The following is a 17,997-nucleotide window of genomic DNA, read 5'->3' on the forward strand; positions in this document are numbered from 1 at the left end:
AGTAATTTGAGAAATATCCTGCAAGGATACTAAATGTGCTCAATAATTGAAAAATCGGGTAATATATTTGTTTTTGTCCAAAATTTGGGGATTAAAACCGCTCATGTGTCAAAGTTTAAGTACTAAAATTGCATTTTTCTCTTTCTCAAAAAGTAAAATTGAAAAAAACAGGTATGAATGATGAGACACAACTATAAGAGGGATCACCTACTTCTGGCAAACGAATGTGACACCTTAGTGCCTGGATTGAAAACCTCGAGCAATATACTTTTTCCAAAAAAAAAAAAATGAAGGCAATCGAGTTTTGATTACTTGTTATGTTCTTATGAAGTAGTTAATCATGTCTAACAATAAAATCTGAGTTTTCATTTCTACAATAGGATTGATAAAGAGAAGGCCAATCTTCTAATCTAAGTCCTCATAAAAGTCTAAAAACAGTAGAATTTTTCTTTTACTTTTGAGAAGTTTGGGAGTCAATAATTAAATGATGAGAGCAAATAGAATAAAACCAAGAATATTAGATGCAATAGAGTAGAAACTACAGAGTTCAAATATTACAGGCTGTGTCAATTCCATATAGGCCATGATGTTACTTTCTTTTTTTTCAAAAATAAAAGGTACAAAAACTTCTACTCAAAAAGACAGTGGCTGCATAATTGGAGGCTATATTCCATTCAGATTAATAAAGCCAAGGAAGGCTGCTCTTACTACCTATAATCTCCCATTCCTATTTCTCCTGGGAACATGCACTACTCTGGATGCACCAGCACATTTCCTCTATAGTCCTGCTTCCAAACGACAATAAGGAAACAAGAAGATTGTCAGGCTTGTGTTGATCATCACTGGCTTGAGCTTTATAGCACACACATTAAACACCTGGTGAGGCTTGCGATACACATGGGAAGAATAATCAAAAAACACAGGTGCAGCAGCAAATCTATCTTCATAATTCATAATACAAGCATACTTCCCCATCCTCCGACACTTGATGAATCAACGAACTTGATATGGAAGCAACGATTAGAGTGGTCTCCCAACTTTAATGTTATCATTAATTTAAACTTATTCTAGTAAAGGGATAGCTCACATGACTTCCATTGATAGGTTGCAATTTTATTATTTATTTTATTGTTAATTTTCCCTATTACCTGACTCGATGTGAATTAAATGCTGGATTCTACTCACTTTCCGTAATTTGCACTTATTTCAGGGAGTAGATAAAAAATATCACAAACACTGCTATTTTGACAATCATCGGGTAAGGAATAAAATAGAAGGCTTGCGAGGGTATTTTTTGGAAGAAGGGACACAAGCCCTCTTTGGTCATTTTGGTCGAAGTGCTCTTTTCCCTGGAGCCGCCACAAGGAGCACTACGATATAGAGAAGAATTGCGCAGAAGGAAAAGGAAGGCTTTTTTCCAGCTCGGGATCAGACCTTTTTCCCTTGTAGACTTCGGATGAAGCAGCAGGCTTTATTCTTAGTTTTCGTCTTTAGCTTGGCAGAAAGGCTTGACTTTTTCCTTGGACTTACTCTTAGCTTTGGAAACTCACGGATGTCAGGAGAAAGCATTTGTTAGCTTTGAGCTTTGACTTTTCTTTCTTTATTTTTGAATCCTGCGCATGGCAGGAGCAATGGAGAATTGCTTTCTTTGACTTTTCCTTCTTGTTTCCTTTGAGTGGCCCTGCGCTACAGATGCTAGAAACAATTAAGAAATTCAATTGTTACCTGTGACTTCCATTTGCCCTCTACTTGTTCGACGAATTGCGGGTTCCTGAAATGCAGACTAAGGCCGTGACTTTTGCTGAAATTTCCCGTGGGCTTAGTTCATCAAATATGTACTAATTTCCTCGTTCTAGTCAAGAAACGAGGGATGCTTTAGGTTACCTAAAAATTGTGAGATCGATTTAATTTAATTTTTTCCTTTTATTTATTGGTATTCGCATATTCCTTGATTGCTATGCTTATGGCTATTCAATTAATTGATTGTCTTGGATCCGGATAATTAATTGATCTGGTAACCTATTGTCAATTAAGACATTAAATCCGTAATTGTTTAATTGTCCTGAAATAGTGACAACTGGCACGATTAGCTTCGTGTCAGGAGGATACGCGGGCTAATCTGAAATAACCCTGGTAGTGTGTTATTTGGTTAGAATAGGGCTCCTCTAATACGTAAGGCAATTGGGGAATTGAATTCTACGGGCGTACCTAGGATTATTTTTCAATTAGAGCAGTGATTAACGGGCGTACCTTGATCACCGACACAATACGGAGGGGTTAACTGTCATCGCTTGTTTGGCAGTTATAACCTATTTATCAGTAAATAATTGGAATTACCTTTGCATCAATGATCAATTAGGTGAACCATTGCTGAAGTTATTTCTTGGCTAGATTCTTTAATTAATATTACCTCGATTTTAGTGAATTGCCATTTGACTTTTTAGTTGCCTACTTTATTTTATTTTTAATTGTTTCCTTGTTTTAATTGATTTAGGCCTTGAATTATTATTGCTCTGAGTCCAGTGAATTGTGGTTTAATCTCTAGTTCGTTATTCATTTTCATTTTCTTATTTAAGTTATCTAATTGTTGTCACTCCTATAAAACCACCCCCCGTGTTACTTTGAATTTCTTAAGAAGCGAATATACCCAGTCCCTGAGGATACGATCCTGCTCACCACTATTTACAGAAATTACTTTTAGTTTGAGCAAGTTTTTATTATTGCACAGGCTGACAACCTGTCATCCATTCTACATCACTTTCTATTTTTGAAACTTTATGTTTATGCCAATATCATGCAGAATCAGATATAAGACCAAATGTCTCCATTAAGTCTGAAAATGATCACCAAAACAAAAACCGCTCGTCTAAAATCGCCCATGAAGTATCTTCTTAAGTTTTCTGCGATAATGGCAGAATTTAAAAGTAAAATTGTTACAAATTGACTCCTAGGAAAAGCTCTCCTGATGACAATCTCATCCACAATTATGCTGTAGATGAGCTAGATACTACATACAGGGCACGAGGGTATCAAAGTAGTGTCTTTTCATAGATTAATGTCCTTTTCTGACAACTCATTAAACAGGAGTGGAGAAATTATATAGGAAACCTAAAGGGTGCCTTGTGGATCACATCCACTATCTGTGGCCTATAGAAAAATAGGAGCTGCAACGAATGATCAGGATCATAAGATTTCAATCTCTAGGTTGATTAATCTACCAACATGAAGCAACAACTAGAGTTTGATTAGTCAAAGAGTCTATCTAGAAATGCAGAGAAGAAGCACCAAGAACTGAACCTATGGCCTTGATGTGAACACTTATGAAGAGGGGAAAGAAATTCTTAGGAGGACAGAGTCAGCACAAAATGATTTATTTCTCATTCTCAGCATTTCTATAGTTTATTCAAAATTCTATAGTTAAGTCATCTGCCCTAAGTGCTTTGACATTTCAGGACAATCCAATCTGAAAAATGAGGAGTATAATTGCATTTATCAAGTATGACCAACACAAAGATCAAAGTGACCAAAAAACCCATGTTTTCTAATTTTCCTATATCTACAATTATGTTTGACAAAATCATATTTCAAATATCATTCCTGAATTAGCACTAAATGACTGTGTCCTCTGCAACTCCTCCACCAATATAACACTTTCATATTGAGAAGCGACAAAAGCTAATAGCTTTCACTTATTAATGAAGCTAATCTAAACATGACCATCTAACAAGTACAATTCGATTAACAATTTGTCATATAAAACAAGTCCTAGAATTTCGTTATTTATAAGAGGGAAAATCGTCCAAAACTTCCCTCACATTTTATAAAATGACTTTTTTCGTCCATCACTTTTAAAAGTATAATTTTATGTCCCTCACATATTCACATCGGTCAAATTTAGTCCCTAACTAGGTTTCCGATCATTTTTCGGTCGGAATCCATCACGTGCAAGGCACGTGATCATTTTTGAAGGGTAAATTTGTCAAATTATATTTTACATAATCTGATCTATAGTCCTCCACATTTTATAAAATAAATTTTTTCGTCCGTCACATTTTATAAAATGATTTTTTCATCCCTCACATTTCACAAAATGAATTTCTCCATCCCTCACATTTCAAAAAATGAATATTTCCATCCCTCACTAATTATGTATGTGAGGGAAATCCTAAAAAAAAAATGTGTGTGAATACATTTTGTTTAAACACATGTATATGCCTATTTGATTTTGTTTAATAATACGAATAGCATAAATATATGTATGTGTTTATTTGATTTCACTTAACAATACGAATACCATATATTATACGTGATCTTTTGATTTCATCTGGTATTAGCTAGTAAATAATCTTGCATTCATTGTCAAGTTGCCCAATAAAGCTATTTTTGGTCAAAATACAATAAGAATATGCAAATTAAGGTTCTATTGGTAAATATTAGTCATAATCATACAAAAAGAGAAGATAGCCACAAGTTGGATCCAATTACATATATGTGTTTATGCTATTATTATTAAGCAAAATCAAATAGACATATACATGTGTTTTAAAAAATGTATTCACACACATAATTAGTGAGAAATGAAAATTTCATTTTTTGAAATGTGAGGGATGAAGAAATTCATTTTGTGAAATGTGAGGGATGAAAAAAATCATTTTATAAAATGTGAGGGACGAAAAAATTTATTTTATAAAATGTGGAGGACTATAAATCAGATTATGTAAAATATAATTTGACAAATTTACCCTTCAAAAATGATCACGTGCCTTGCACATGATGGATTCTGATCAAAAAATGATCGGAAACCTAGTTAGGGACTAAATTTGTCCGATGTGAATATGTAAGGGATATAAAATTACACTTTTAAAAGTGAGGGACGAAAAAAGTTATTTTACAAAATGTGAGGGATGTTTTGGACGATTTTCCCTTTATAAGAAGCTATGAGACATCACTCATATGGAAATTACATGAGACACTCTTTAAAAGTCCAATGCAATGCATTTTCATATGTAATGCAGAATCTTTAAGGACATCACATTGTTTTCTTTTGTTTTATTCAAGAAAAGAGGGAGATGAGTACTTTCAAAACAATGCAAGTTGGAGTCACAGAACACTTACAAGATGCTTCAAAAAAAAAATTTTGTGCCCGACTCTTTGGTTAACAGTGCTTATGGATATCGTTCCTAGATTGCTATTGAATCCGCCACTTATTTTGACAAGTAAAACAAGTCATGAAAAATCCAAATTTGTATCGGCTGATTAACAAGAGATACTCATGTTTAAGTTCTGTTGTTTTGCTCAACAACAAAGTTTCTTCGACTTCAGTCTAAATGATCTAAACCAAAAGATGAACTGAAAAACCAAACTTTCTCAATTTGAATCAATTTTATTATATGCACTATTTATGAATACTTACCAATTTATTTTCCTTCAATGCAGAAAATTAGGAAATTAAGCCTGTACCGCAGCATGTTCAGACAACGGTAACCAGATACATGTTAAGCACCACCAATATTACATCCACAAAAAATTTCCACAAAAAGAAAAAAAAACTCATTGATGGTTAGACTAGCCATATCAGGTCTAACAAGGGCCAGAAGTTAAAACAGTTGCATTGTCTCTCATTTAGTTTCAAAAAAGAATTGCAGAGCAAGGCATAATACAAAGTTTTTAAACTGCAGAGTTGAATACACTGTATCTCTTGTAATTTCCTTCTCAGTATTTAAAATTTGATTTGAAACTTAGACTGACTTAACACCAGGTAAATATGTTACAAGTATCTTCAGAATTGGTCTTCATTCATGAACAAATAGCATAGACCGTTAGGAAGGAATATTACCTAACCGAAGAACAAAAGGTCAATCAACACTTACAAGTAATGCAGCAGACTAAAACATCCAGCTCTTCTATCAATTCACAGTCTGCGCCTTTCTCCTCCATCATGGTCATCAAGCAAAACTAAGCTTTCAACATACATGTTCACTCCGACAAGAACTTCCAGTTTAGTAATATGAGGATGCATCAATGAATTACTTTTTGGATTGTAAAGCATCAAACCTGGCAGGTTTGATAAGTAGTAAAACAGAATTTCACCATCGTTTGATTGGAACACTGGTTTGCAGCTACACAAATAGCCAGGATCACTAAAATTAGAAATCAAAACCACTTTAGTCCAAGATTCCTTGACACCATAATCCTTCAAAATCCAAACTTCCACACGACTACTTCGATAATAACGGACAATGGAAAGGCATCCACCTAATACTTCTAGAGTCCAATCAAAAGTTCCCTCCCCGTATTTTGGCTGTTCAACCTCTCCATATGTCTCATTCGCCAAATCAAGACTAAGTATTTTCCCCCATCGACCAAATCTAGGAGATGTGCTCCAATGAAGCTTCCCATTCACCAAACAGAACCCATGATAGAAAATATCACTATTAAAATCCTCAATCCTTCTCCAAACAGCGGCATTGCGACTATACACATCTAAACACGTCTGCCCAATGAGACCCCTAGCACCATCTTCATCAGTTAGTATGCCAAATACTTTGTAATCATCATCGTACTCATCATACCCAAACACATAAAAATAACCATCATCATCATCATCTGGTTTAGGACCAAAATCGGGTAATTTCTTGAATTTTCTAATGGATGGGTTCCACAAAAGAACATCTCCAGATACAGTCACACAAATCAACCCATTAGAAGAACCAACAATTTGCACATCATGGAAATTATCCGTCCTAAAATCAGTCTCGACACGCTCTACATCTCCGCCACGGCCCAGAGAATCAGACAGGTTAGTCGCCTCTACAATGGGTGCATTACACAAGACAGGTGAAAGATCACAGTTCTTGAGCTTGAACCTAACGAAATCCTCTGCCAACTCCTCTCTAGTACGTAAAAGGAGCCTATGTTGATCATAGTCACTCTTGTTAGCAGATTTTAACAAGTGGGTCCTGATGAACAGTGGACTAGAGATAAAGGAAAGCCAACACTTTGACACGCACCTGAACCTCAATATTGGCTTGACTGGAAGCCATGTAAGGATCTCAATGATGACTTCATCAGGAAAAATGGCTGAGATTTGTTGAGCTGCTGGTTCTGAGGTAGAAGATGAAGAGGGTTTCTCCATAGTCTGCAGATTGGACTGAATGAACTATGTGAAATGAACGGCAAAAGTGAAAAGCGTGAATTCTTGGGTTTTTATGGTTGTGGAAGAATTACCTCAAGTACTGGCCAATAAGATGCTGAAACGTGAAGATTTTTTTCAACCTATTACCCACTGTGTAATGTCCCGCATTGTCCAACCTCTTGAATCTGGTGCAAGAACATCTGACAACAATGTTAACGTGTCCACAATTCTTGGAGGACAACAACTTTTGTGACTTGGATTTGGTGATCGGAAAAATGGTCATTTTCGTCCCTGAACCTTTTTCCAGAGTCGATTTAGTCCCTAACTTTTATTTTTGGCCAATTTAATACATAAACTTAATTTTCGAATCCAATTAAGAACTTATGCAGCGAGCCACCACCTAAAAGCAATTTATCTCCTAATTTAACATTAAACAAAGGCATTTTTGGAACTTCAGGTATGAAGCGTAATCAAACTGAGTAAATTAAAAAAATGGGAAAATTTCAAAAACCTCTCCTGAGGTTTCTGACCGTCTCACTCTCCTCTCTTATGGTTTCAAAAATATCACAAACCTCCCCTGAGATTTAGGATTTTATAACAAAATCAGTCTATGATGTCAAAAGTGAACATAAAAAAGTGTTTTCAGGAAAGAGAGGGAATTTTGTTTTCAGAAATGCCCCTGATTAGTGAAATAATGAAAACTAATAAAAATCAAAAATAAATTAGAAAAAAGGGATAATTTCAAGTACAATATGTTATTCATCAATAATATTATATCAAAAACTTTTACTAGATGGTTATTTGTTTCAATTGCATATTAAATTAACCATTAGTGCTTAAGAGAGTGCATTAAATATTTAATAGAGAGGTAGTTTATTTCAATAAGTAGCATGTATATAAATACTTAGTGAATGTACAATCTGGTTGAAATAATGTACACCGTGTTATCGACCAAGTACGATGCATATAAATTGTTGAACATGCAGTTATTTGTTTACATACATATTGCAATTAGTCATCGCAGTAATATGCATAGTGCAATGGTATGTATACATTTGAAATGGTTATTGGTGCTTTAACCCACTTGTGCATCTCCTTACAAGCTACAGTGGGTATGTAATTTTATCTAAATCACTAATATTAATTTGCCTATAAACACCTTATACGGGGTGATCTAAAAGGTACAATTAGTTTACAAATATATACATTATGTTAAATGTTAGTTACTTGACTGTGTATATCTATAAAAGGTAGTGTAATGGTATGCATAAATTTGGAATTGTTAGGTGTTAAAAAAAATGTACATCATGTTAGGTGTTAGTTATTTGACTATGTATACATGTAAAAGGGAGATTAGATATAGCGTAAAAAAAGTAATTACGTGAGTTGGAATGTATTTGTCCTGATAATCACGAAACATTAGCTGACTTGTGAGGGTATTTACGTCTTTTTGGCCAAGATGATGTAAGAAATAGGACCTAAATTTTGACAGGGGAGGTTTGTGATATTTTTGAAACCACAAGGGAGGAGAGTGAGACTGTCAGAAACTTCAGGGGAGATATATGAAATTATCCTTAAAAAAATTATTAGTATTTGGGGTATTTTTAAATTTAAAACTTTTTGAAGGGATTTTTAATATTTTTAATTAACTTCTTAATTCTTCCTCTGCCTCCTTCCTCCTTCCTCCTTGCTGCCACTGCCACTGCCACCGCCTCCCCTTCCTTCCTTTCCTTTCTTGTCGACTAATTTTCTCAGCCACCCCTCTTTCCCGTTAACCCTCCAAAGATGTGATGTCTAAGGAGATCAAGTACTTTCAAGTTTCATCTAACATCAAATGGATGCACAGTTCAAGAGAGCGGCGATCACCCTGCATAGCAGTTAGTGTTGGGCCCAACCTGACCTCTTGACTGGAAGCTGCTGCTGCTTTTGTTGGCCGCCTTTCCCAGCCGATTGGCCTGTGGTTGTGGGGTTATTCCTTCTTAGTCTTTCATTGCTTGTCTGCTACAGAGGCTTCAGCAGAAGCAAGACAAGAAGAAGGTGCCGAATCACAATTTTTCGAATGCCGAATCAAGACAAGAATGTGCCGAAGCCGAAGCCGAAGCAAGACAAGTCTTTCCGTATCAAGTCTTTCCGAATACCGAATGCTAAATCAAGTCTTTCCGAATCAAGTCTTTCCGAATGCCGAATGCCGAAGCAAGACAAGAACAGCGCTGGCTGCTCTTGACAGGTTTGTTCAAAAATGTATTGGGAGTGAGATTCTCCAAGGTTTTGTGGTTGATGGGCTTGTTCAAAAATGTACTGGGAGTGAGACTCTCCAAGGTTTTGGGATTGATGGGTTCATTTAAAACCGTAATGGGCGTCTGAATCTGGGGTGGTTTTGAAATGGTTTGCAATTGAACTAGAATCATGGGATCTGTAGTGGTAGAAATTTATGGACCTCAAACGTGGGAGAACAGAAGGTGATCTAGCAAGCTTGGGTTGTTGAGGATGAAGATCATTTTGGGAGTTTTGCTGGTACTGATGGTTGTGGTGCAGTTTCTGGCTAGCTAAAGTCGAAGTAATTGCAATGATACCGATCATGAGATTGAGGAGAACAAAGAGAACAGCAGGAGTAAACCAACTGTTCATGGATGCCTAGATCGAAGGTATAGTGATTGACACAGATTCCTCAAACATCGTGCAACTTTTGTTCTTCAGAAATGGAGGGCTGGAATATTGGGGAACCCACTCGCTTGCATTTACAGATTTCCTCTTGTATTTTCTCAATTACAATAATGTAAACTCAAAGGTGGATGAAAAGAGAAGGATAAGAGGAGGAAGAGAAGGTGGGTGGCTGGTGACGGAGGTTGACAATGGAGAGGAGATAATTTAAAGTTTCCAAAAATGCCCTTATTTAATATTAAATTAGGAGATAAATTACTTTTAGGTGGTGGCGCCGTCACAGGATTCCTTAATTGGATTCGAAAATTAAGTTTATGTATTAAATTGGCCAAAAATAAAAGTTAGGGACTAAATCGACTCTAGAAAAAAGTTTAGAGACGAAAATGGCCATTTTCCCTTTGGTAATTTATCACAGTTCACAGACAATTCTGTCTATGGTAGGCACGCTTTGACGGTGCCCAATGTAGGAGCACAATGTGAGCGAGACACGTGTTAAGAACATTAATTGTGCTCACATGCAGGAGAATAGCGGTAGTGGAGAGAGAAACGGTCTGGACCAAAGCATAAAAAAAAAATTTTAAAATGAAAGTCGTGTGAAGATTTTAATGGGACAAATACGAGGAAATCTATTATACTAGTAATTTACTAGTCTGTTTGGATAGGTTATTATTTGGAATAATTACTGAACCATTTTTTGTGATGTGAGATAAAAAAGTGATTGGAAATATAAAAAAGTGGTTAGAAAATGTGTTTATGATGCAAGCAAAATATAATTTGAGATAATTTCACTATCCACCTGGAATTATTTTACTATCAATAAGCTTATCAATAAACCAACTTATCAATAAGCTTTTTTCTAAGTAAAATTTACTATATTTACTACTTTTAACGTTTCCCTTAGTTGCAAATGACAAATAGCATATATATACTTTAATGTGTGTTGTTTCTCAAGGATTTTGAATTATTTTTATTTTTAAATTAATTTCAATTAATGTCATCTAATGATTATAGTTTGTTTAATTTACATGTTAAATCCCTATATTTTAGGTGGGAAATTTTTTTTCTTAAATTACCTTATCAAAAAACCTATCTTTATTTTAACATTTCTTTTAGGTAGAAAAGGCTTAGTTTAATCAACTTATCAATAATTCTTTCCAACTTAGTTTAATGTTTTCCTTAGATCAAATGACAAATAGCATGAATTGTCATTTGTAAAATTTTTTGTATATAAGATTTTATAAATTTAAACAAATGGTTTGACAAGCTGATAAACATCAATGCATGAATATCGTAAAAATGCAAAATAACACATTTTTTCCTTCAATTCTGTTATACAAATAGAGAATTTTACTTATTGTCTTATCTTTATATATATATATATATATATATGTATGTATTAGAGGGAGGGTTTTTTATTAGAAACCTTCACACATCTCCAAAATCCGAATCCCTTTTCCTAGAATTTTACATTTATTTTAATTCACACATATTGGCTCCACAATTTGGTACAATCAAACCATTTCAAATTCTTTTGTTTGTTACCAGTACGCAAACTAACTTCCCACTATTTCCAAATCCTTCCTATGTTTAGTTGACCTTTACTCACAGTTTCAAATTTATGCAAGACTTATCTAGATCACATCTACAAAATTTCAGATTGATAACATAAAATTTAATTACAATTCCCACGACTCTGTAATAACAAACTATTACGTTTGTTGGAAAAAATATAATAACAAACTAATAACACAAATCATTTATAATTTTAGTGTAGACCCCTTTAAAGAGCTCCCAACTTCCCATCATTTTTTCTTATATTGTGATTTATTTTTAATTAGATAAATAACTTTCAATCTTTGAATTATATACTTACCATGTATGCAATTATGAGTTAGTTACATTTTCAAAATATTAACAACATCCAAAATACTAGCACAATTTGAAATTACATACTTATCATGTAGGCATATATGAATGAGTAACATTTCCAAAAATATTAACAAAACTTAACATACTAACACAATACCACACTTATAAATGATTATTGTTAATAAAGAAATAATATTTGAAATCCTTCAAATCAGTATCAACAAAATGAAAACAATTTATCAAATATAACAAATAAAACTTACTATCAAATTCAGAAAAGAAATAACATTTACTGCAGTCATTCTTTTAGGTAATTCCAACATAAATATGTATTAGTACTTTTAGTAATTCTAACTTAAATATGTAACTGCTGTTTAAACATTAAATTAGAATGCCCAATTTATGAACTTACAGTGATATTTATATTGTCTAAAGTTAAAAAATCAATAGTCATTTAAAATTTTGTATAGACCATATAAGTTGTCTTTCCAAATTATAAAGAATTCTACAAAAATTCACAAAAATTTCGATTCTCAAAGAATTCTAGCACATTAATTATTCCCGAAACCAATTCGTCTCTACGCTTAATTCATGCGTGTGGCTTCCAATGTTCATTTCCCTCACAAGTCCACTGCATTAATCATCGGTATACATGTCCATCTCTGAGGACGTTCCTACGGTAAGCACAGATCCACTTCATTAATCCTGGTTTAAGGATGGAAGAATAACTTTGGAGTGGTTAAATGAACCGTCAATGGTCACCACCAAGATTTTAAGTCCTGGTCGTGGGTAAGAGATCAATAATTCAAATATTGCCTCTCATCGATCACTATTTGTGACATGTTATTTTTAATAGTTTCCTTCGATGATGTTTCTTATCGATTAGGTTTCCTTTCCTTTTAAAATCGGATAGAGTATATTATGGAAATATTATCGTTGCGGCAAGAAAAAAAAAGAATGAACTGTCAAGATTAGTGTCACTGTCAGGAGAGATGATTAGCATCTGATGGACGAATCTCTATTGGTTTCTTTGCTCTAGGTTAAAAGATGTATTAGAAGATTAAAAGTTTTTTTGCTTAGAAGAGGAAACTGGAGAGGAATTCAGCAACAGGGGCCAATGTTGGGTTTAAAAGGAAAGAGGCTAACAGGCCAAGAGTTCACGGGAGGCCTTAGTTGGTTAAATTTGGACTTAAAGTTTTTCTTCCAGGAAATAACAAACAAGTCTTAGCCAACGCAAGTTAGGTCAATTAATAAGGGCCAATTATTTCTTCACAAAAATCACTGTTCAAATTTGGCTACTGTCATTGTTTGTGGCTTGTCACTGTCAAATTTGGCTACCATTATTTTCTTGCCTCTCACCAGCCACTATTTGTGGCTTGTCATTTTCAGTGGTTCCTCCAATAGTGTTCGAATCGCATTACCGATGTGAGAATTGTGTTGATAAATGATCCATAAAATTCCCCGTAAACTACTATATTAAGTCTCGAAGGCATGTCTAGTCTAGGAGTAAGTAAAAATACATGTTAATTTGAAAATTCGCCATATCTAATCCTGTCCAATTCGAAAAATAGGGTACCCAATTTGTATTAATTGATCGGATTAGTCGGATACTCATTTATATGTAGGCCATCCAAAAAATAGAGTATCCAATCTGCATTAATTGACCGAATCAAAAGAGAGTCGGATACCCATTTACTTGTGAGTGGGTTAGAATCATAAGATTGAGTACCGGCAGGCACCCGCCCAGATCCGTTCCATATATATATATATATATATATATATATATTTATATATATATTATTTATTTATTTTTATATACATATTACAAAATAATATTTTTAGTTCTAACTAAGTAATTTCATTGAACAAATTATACTACAAGTATGAGAGACTATAGTCTATAGTTTGTTTACAAGATTTATTTATAGAAATCATGATCTTATGTCTTTTAGGAAAGATTTTAATTGATATGGAAAATATATATATTTTTAAAAAGGTGCTACCTATTTTAAATGTCATTGATTTTGAAATCTTTTAATTTTTTTTCCTTTTCCTTGTATTCTTTTGCATGTTTGTTTCTTGGCATGAGACTTTTTTTTTGGAGAAAAAATCTTTATTAAATTTTAGATAAATATGTAAAATATAAAATTAAATCAATATAAATCATTTTTAAAAAAGATAAATAATGAGTAGGTCCTATTGACCCGACCTTTTTTCAGTAGGTATCCGATAATCGGGTATCATCTGATATGCAGGACGGATAAAGATAAAAAAATGATTGACTCGCAAGATGTAAGTTAGGTCAGTCAAATAGTGTATTGGATGGGGTATGTGACCCATGCCAACCCCTATCCTCGTCTATAATGGTGACCAAAGTTAAGGACCTCTGTAAATGATAGTTCTGAGTCTTGGAAGTATGTTCTGGTCAATGGTGGTCACCAATGTCAAGCCCACCTAGAGTGAGGGTTTCTAGGTTTTTTTTTTTTTTTTAACCCTAGTTGTATGTGAATATCATCTTAGGCCCAAAGTTGGGCTTAACTGATGGGTAAGAAAGGCGTCAAGTGTCAATAACTATCAATGGTAATTTTGGTCTACATCGATACAACATTTTAAATTAGACATGACTACAGTTTCAAAATCGTGCAGTTTCAATTTAAAAATCGATGGCTCCAATTTTTTTTTTTTAAAAAGTATAGCCTTGTTATAGGGACGATTACGATTACAGTTCTTGAACCTCCAGTTTCGGTCTCAATTCTATTTCGGTTACGATTTTGATTTCTTCTGATTACGGTTCCAATTCTTTTAGTTATGCTTAAACCCTTGTTATTATAAAATTAATTCTTAGAAAATATGACAATGAATGTTAAAAGAAAAAATTCTATTGTATTATCATGTGCAAGCAAAAAGAGAAAATGATACAATGATACAAATTTTATGGAAAAAATCTCATTATTGATTAGATTAGATTGATTTTGAATTTAAATTAGTTATGAGATATTGACTTACTAATAAAATAGGACAACGAGTTGCTGGATTAGAATTGGAGTTGCTGGTATTAGATACTAACTATTAATATTAAACTCTAAATCGACCAAATAGATTTAAGTAGTAAATATTTTTTTAGGTTGTTTGAGCGGGTTATAAATCGCTGATTCCTATTCCAATTCAAGATTTTGGTAAACCTAAACCTAAATCTTTAGTCACGGTTATGATTCCGACTCCGATTTCCAAAATTTTATTCCAATTCCGATTCAAGAAATTGTTGGGCTAGTTTCAGTCCGATTCCGGTTCAAACATGAACAAATGGCCAGCCCTACTCTAAATGCCCAATTCTATTAGCCTTTTCTTAAAATATTGGCCATTGCATATTAAATATTAGAATCCGTTCTATGTTTGTTATGGATTTTGTTTTTGCCATGACAGTGTGTTAATAATTATGTAAAAGGTTTCCAAAAAATAAAAAAGAAAACCAACTAAATGATCACCCCTTTTTTCTGAGGTGGAAAAGAAACTTTTTTATTTTGTTTTGTGGGTATAGACGGGACCGTTCCCTATTCAATATTTTATAACACAACTCATCCTCAATTTATTATATGTTGAGATTAGATTGTTTAGGAAATCTAAAGGTGAAAAAAGATAAACAAATAAATAACTATACTAACATATAAAGAAACCAAAATAAAATAAAAAATTAGTTTGAAACTCCAAGAATTAGAGGTTCTAAACTCAAATTCCCCTTTATTCACCTTACTTATTAAATCCAACCCTTCCCCACTAACTGAAAAGAAAAAACTTAAAATAAGAGTAAATGCAGACGATGCCATTTAATGATAGTAATGAACAAATACCTTCATCAAGAAATCTCAGAAAAGAAAAAAAAAGGCTGTAAAAAGTAATAAATTCTTTTGGTTCTCCAATAATCCCAATATTTCGAATTATTTATGAAAATAATGCATTTGCCTTTCTTTTTGGCATAAAATTAATAACTATTAACATCTTTCCCCAAAAAAACAAAATGTTAGTAAACTATACTCTTCTTGAAAATGAGAATATGAAGTTCTAAACCGTTTTCATGCCTCTTCTAGTTGTATTAACTCTCTCAAGAACTTTCTTGATTGATATGTCAAATGCATCTTCAGAAGTATTCAATCCAGAACTTGGATCCACATATATGACCTTGGGGATCAGTTTTATTACCTCCTCCTGCATCTTTACAACTTCTTGTTCTGATTTTTTTCGCAATACCTCTTCTATGCTTGTCTTGCCTTCTCTGATATCACTCTCTGGAATGAAGACCGAATAATCTGAGTGATTCTTCGGCAAATATGATACATATTGGCCATATGCACCTCCCGGATTGAAGAAAACAGGAATGCAGCCTCCTAAGATTGAGTCAAAAGTTGATCGTCTAGTGTACGAATCCCCCGTAGGCTGCAAGCAGAATCTGGAGTTCAGGAATATTTCCATCACACGACCTGGATCATAGCAGTCATTCGAACTGATATTGCAATTCAACAACTTGCATTTCTCTCTCGAATCCAAGCATTGCTCGATAATCCTACCCCGAATTGAACCTTGCGTATTAGGGCGTGGTGCACCAACAAAAGAATAAAGGTATGGCCTTTTCTGCTGCTTGATCTTCTTCTGCCATGCTTCTACCTCTTCTTGACAGGTTGGATGGAAATAAGTAGGATATGGAATTGCAATGTCAGTAGGGCTCCAGGGAATTGATTCAATTGTCAGGACAGTCATATTTTTTACTTCAGACAATAGCATTAGATTATTACCCCAACCCGAACTCTTGTTTGTTTCTCTCCTGAAATCCCAAATTATCCTTCCTGCAACAAAAAAATGGTCTTTTCCCCACATGGTTTTCCATTCAGGTTGCTTATTGATCCAGTCAGAAAAATCAACACCAGCTGCATCTCTCGCGGATATGTTACTTTCCCAAAGATACCGACTAACATCATGACCTGCATAGAATGGCACATAAATTGCAGATGCCAACGATGATTCATTGGTTAAGCATTGGTATTTCTTCATTCTGTTGTGAAAAATAACCTCTAGCGAGAACTGATCTGTTGCATACCAACTATGTTCTTGCAGGATGTCCCTGGAATTCGAGGCCGCAGGACCGAAACCACCATTCATCACACACTTGCACATATCAAACCACTTTATCAGGGAGGAATTGCAGTTCTTGATTATGTCAACATTGAATCTACTAGGAAGATCATGGATATAAATATATCGACCTGAGCACGAATCGAGTACACCATCTCTCTTACCATCAGGTAGATTTTCCTTGGTTTTTCTGATGGGAAATAAACTCTTAGTTGGAAGGGAAAAAGTGGATTTTCCAGAGATGGGAAACGGAGTGGAACTCATTGTCAGGTCAATCAAGGATGAATAATGGCCTGAAAGCATTAAAGTACAAAACACCAACCAAGTCATGAAAACATACAATAACTCTTTGTTTCTGGACTTGCCACCAACTGTTGATTTCCCCATAGTTTTCTTCTTGCAGGGTGTCATGCACACTTCTTTTGCCTCAGAGCCTCTTGAACTTCTGATCAATGTCAAGAATTCATGCAATAACAAGTTCGATTCCTCAATATATTCAAATTATGACTTTCTGAAGTTAAATTTTGCAGTATTTGTGATGGAGATTATCTCTTCTTTTCGAGGATCCTTTTTGCTTATTCCTTGTTGAAAAAGTTACATTATGCGTTGAAATTTGGAAAGTTACCACAATTCTATTAGCTAAATAGCCTCTCCAATTGACTTTCCTTTTGGAAGGTAATTTCCTGCTATTGTTCCCTTCGTCCACAAATTAGGAAAATATTCTGGCTCTTAGCTAACAGCTACAAAGTTTTCTATATAGAAAAGTGTAGAATCAAGAAAGCAAATATTTTGGTTCGATGCCCTTCAAGTATTTCTTTTTCTTTTGCATTTTTTGGTTTCCAATTTCTTGCTTCACTAATGTAAAGGACATCTATTTATTGCATAGGATTCAAATCTTTAGCAAGGAGAACTTTTGCAATTGGTTGTTAGTTATACTACTACTACGTGTTAAATAAATAAATAAATAAATAAGGTTTCATTATACTGCTATCCCACAAAGAAAAAAAAAAGAAAAAGTTTCAAGCCAAGAATTTTTTTATGTAAAATGGTTTCAACTTTCCAAATAGTACATAATTATTCGTGCTAATCATGTTTTGCAGCTCAAAAATTTTTTTAAAGTTTAAAATTGAGTTACTTGTTGCTTTGACCTACAACACAGAAGGGAAAGAACAGAAGATGCACTCGCATAATTGAAAAAATAATAAATA

The 17,997-nt window shown here is 34.0% G+C and overlaps 2 protein-coding genes across 3 annotated transcripts; both read right to left on the reverse strand.

The window, feature by feature from the left end:
- Window positions 1-619: 619 nt before the first annotated feature.
- On the reverse strand, window positions 620-7,148 carry LOC113766970 (F-box/kelch-repeat protein At3g23880-like). 2 transcript variants are annotated; one of them, XM_027311134.1, is made up of 2 exons: window positions 5,871-7,148; window positions 620-785 (listed from the first exon to the last, which is right to left on the reverse strand). In XM_027311134.1, the coding sequence occupies exon 1, from the start codon at window positions 7,133-7,135 to the stop codon at window positions 5,912-5,914; it is 1,224 nt and encodes a 407-aa protein (XP_027166935.1). In that variant the 5' UTR covers window positions 7,136-7,148; the 3' UTR covers window positions 620-785; window positions 5,871-5,911. The 2 variants fall into 2 exon arrangements, with proteins under 2 accessions (XP_027166935.1, XP_027166936.1); XM_027311135.1 differs by having other exon boundaries at window positions 620-788.
- Window positions 7,149-15,724: 8,576 nt separating this feature from the next.
- Window positions 15,725-17,176, reverse strand: LOC113766160 (probable xyloglucan galactosyltransferase GT14). The gene has a single exon (XM_027310379.1). It carries the CDS (start codon window positions 17,174-17,176, stop codon window positions 15,725-15,727), a length of 1,452 nt encoding a protein of 483 aa, XP_027166180.1.
- Between the last annotated feature and the right edge of the window lie 821 nt (window positions 17,177-17,997).

Source organism: Coffea eugenioides, chromosome 3, assembly GCF_003713205.1.
Source record: "Coffea eugenioides isolate CCC68of chromosome 3, Ceug_1.0, whole genome shotgun sequence".
NCBI classification, from domain to species: Eukaryota; Viridiplantae; Streptophyta; class Magnoliopsida; order Gentianales; family Rubiaceae; genus Coffea; species Coffea eugenioides.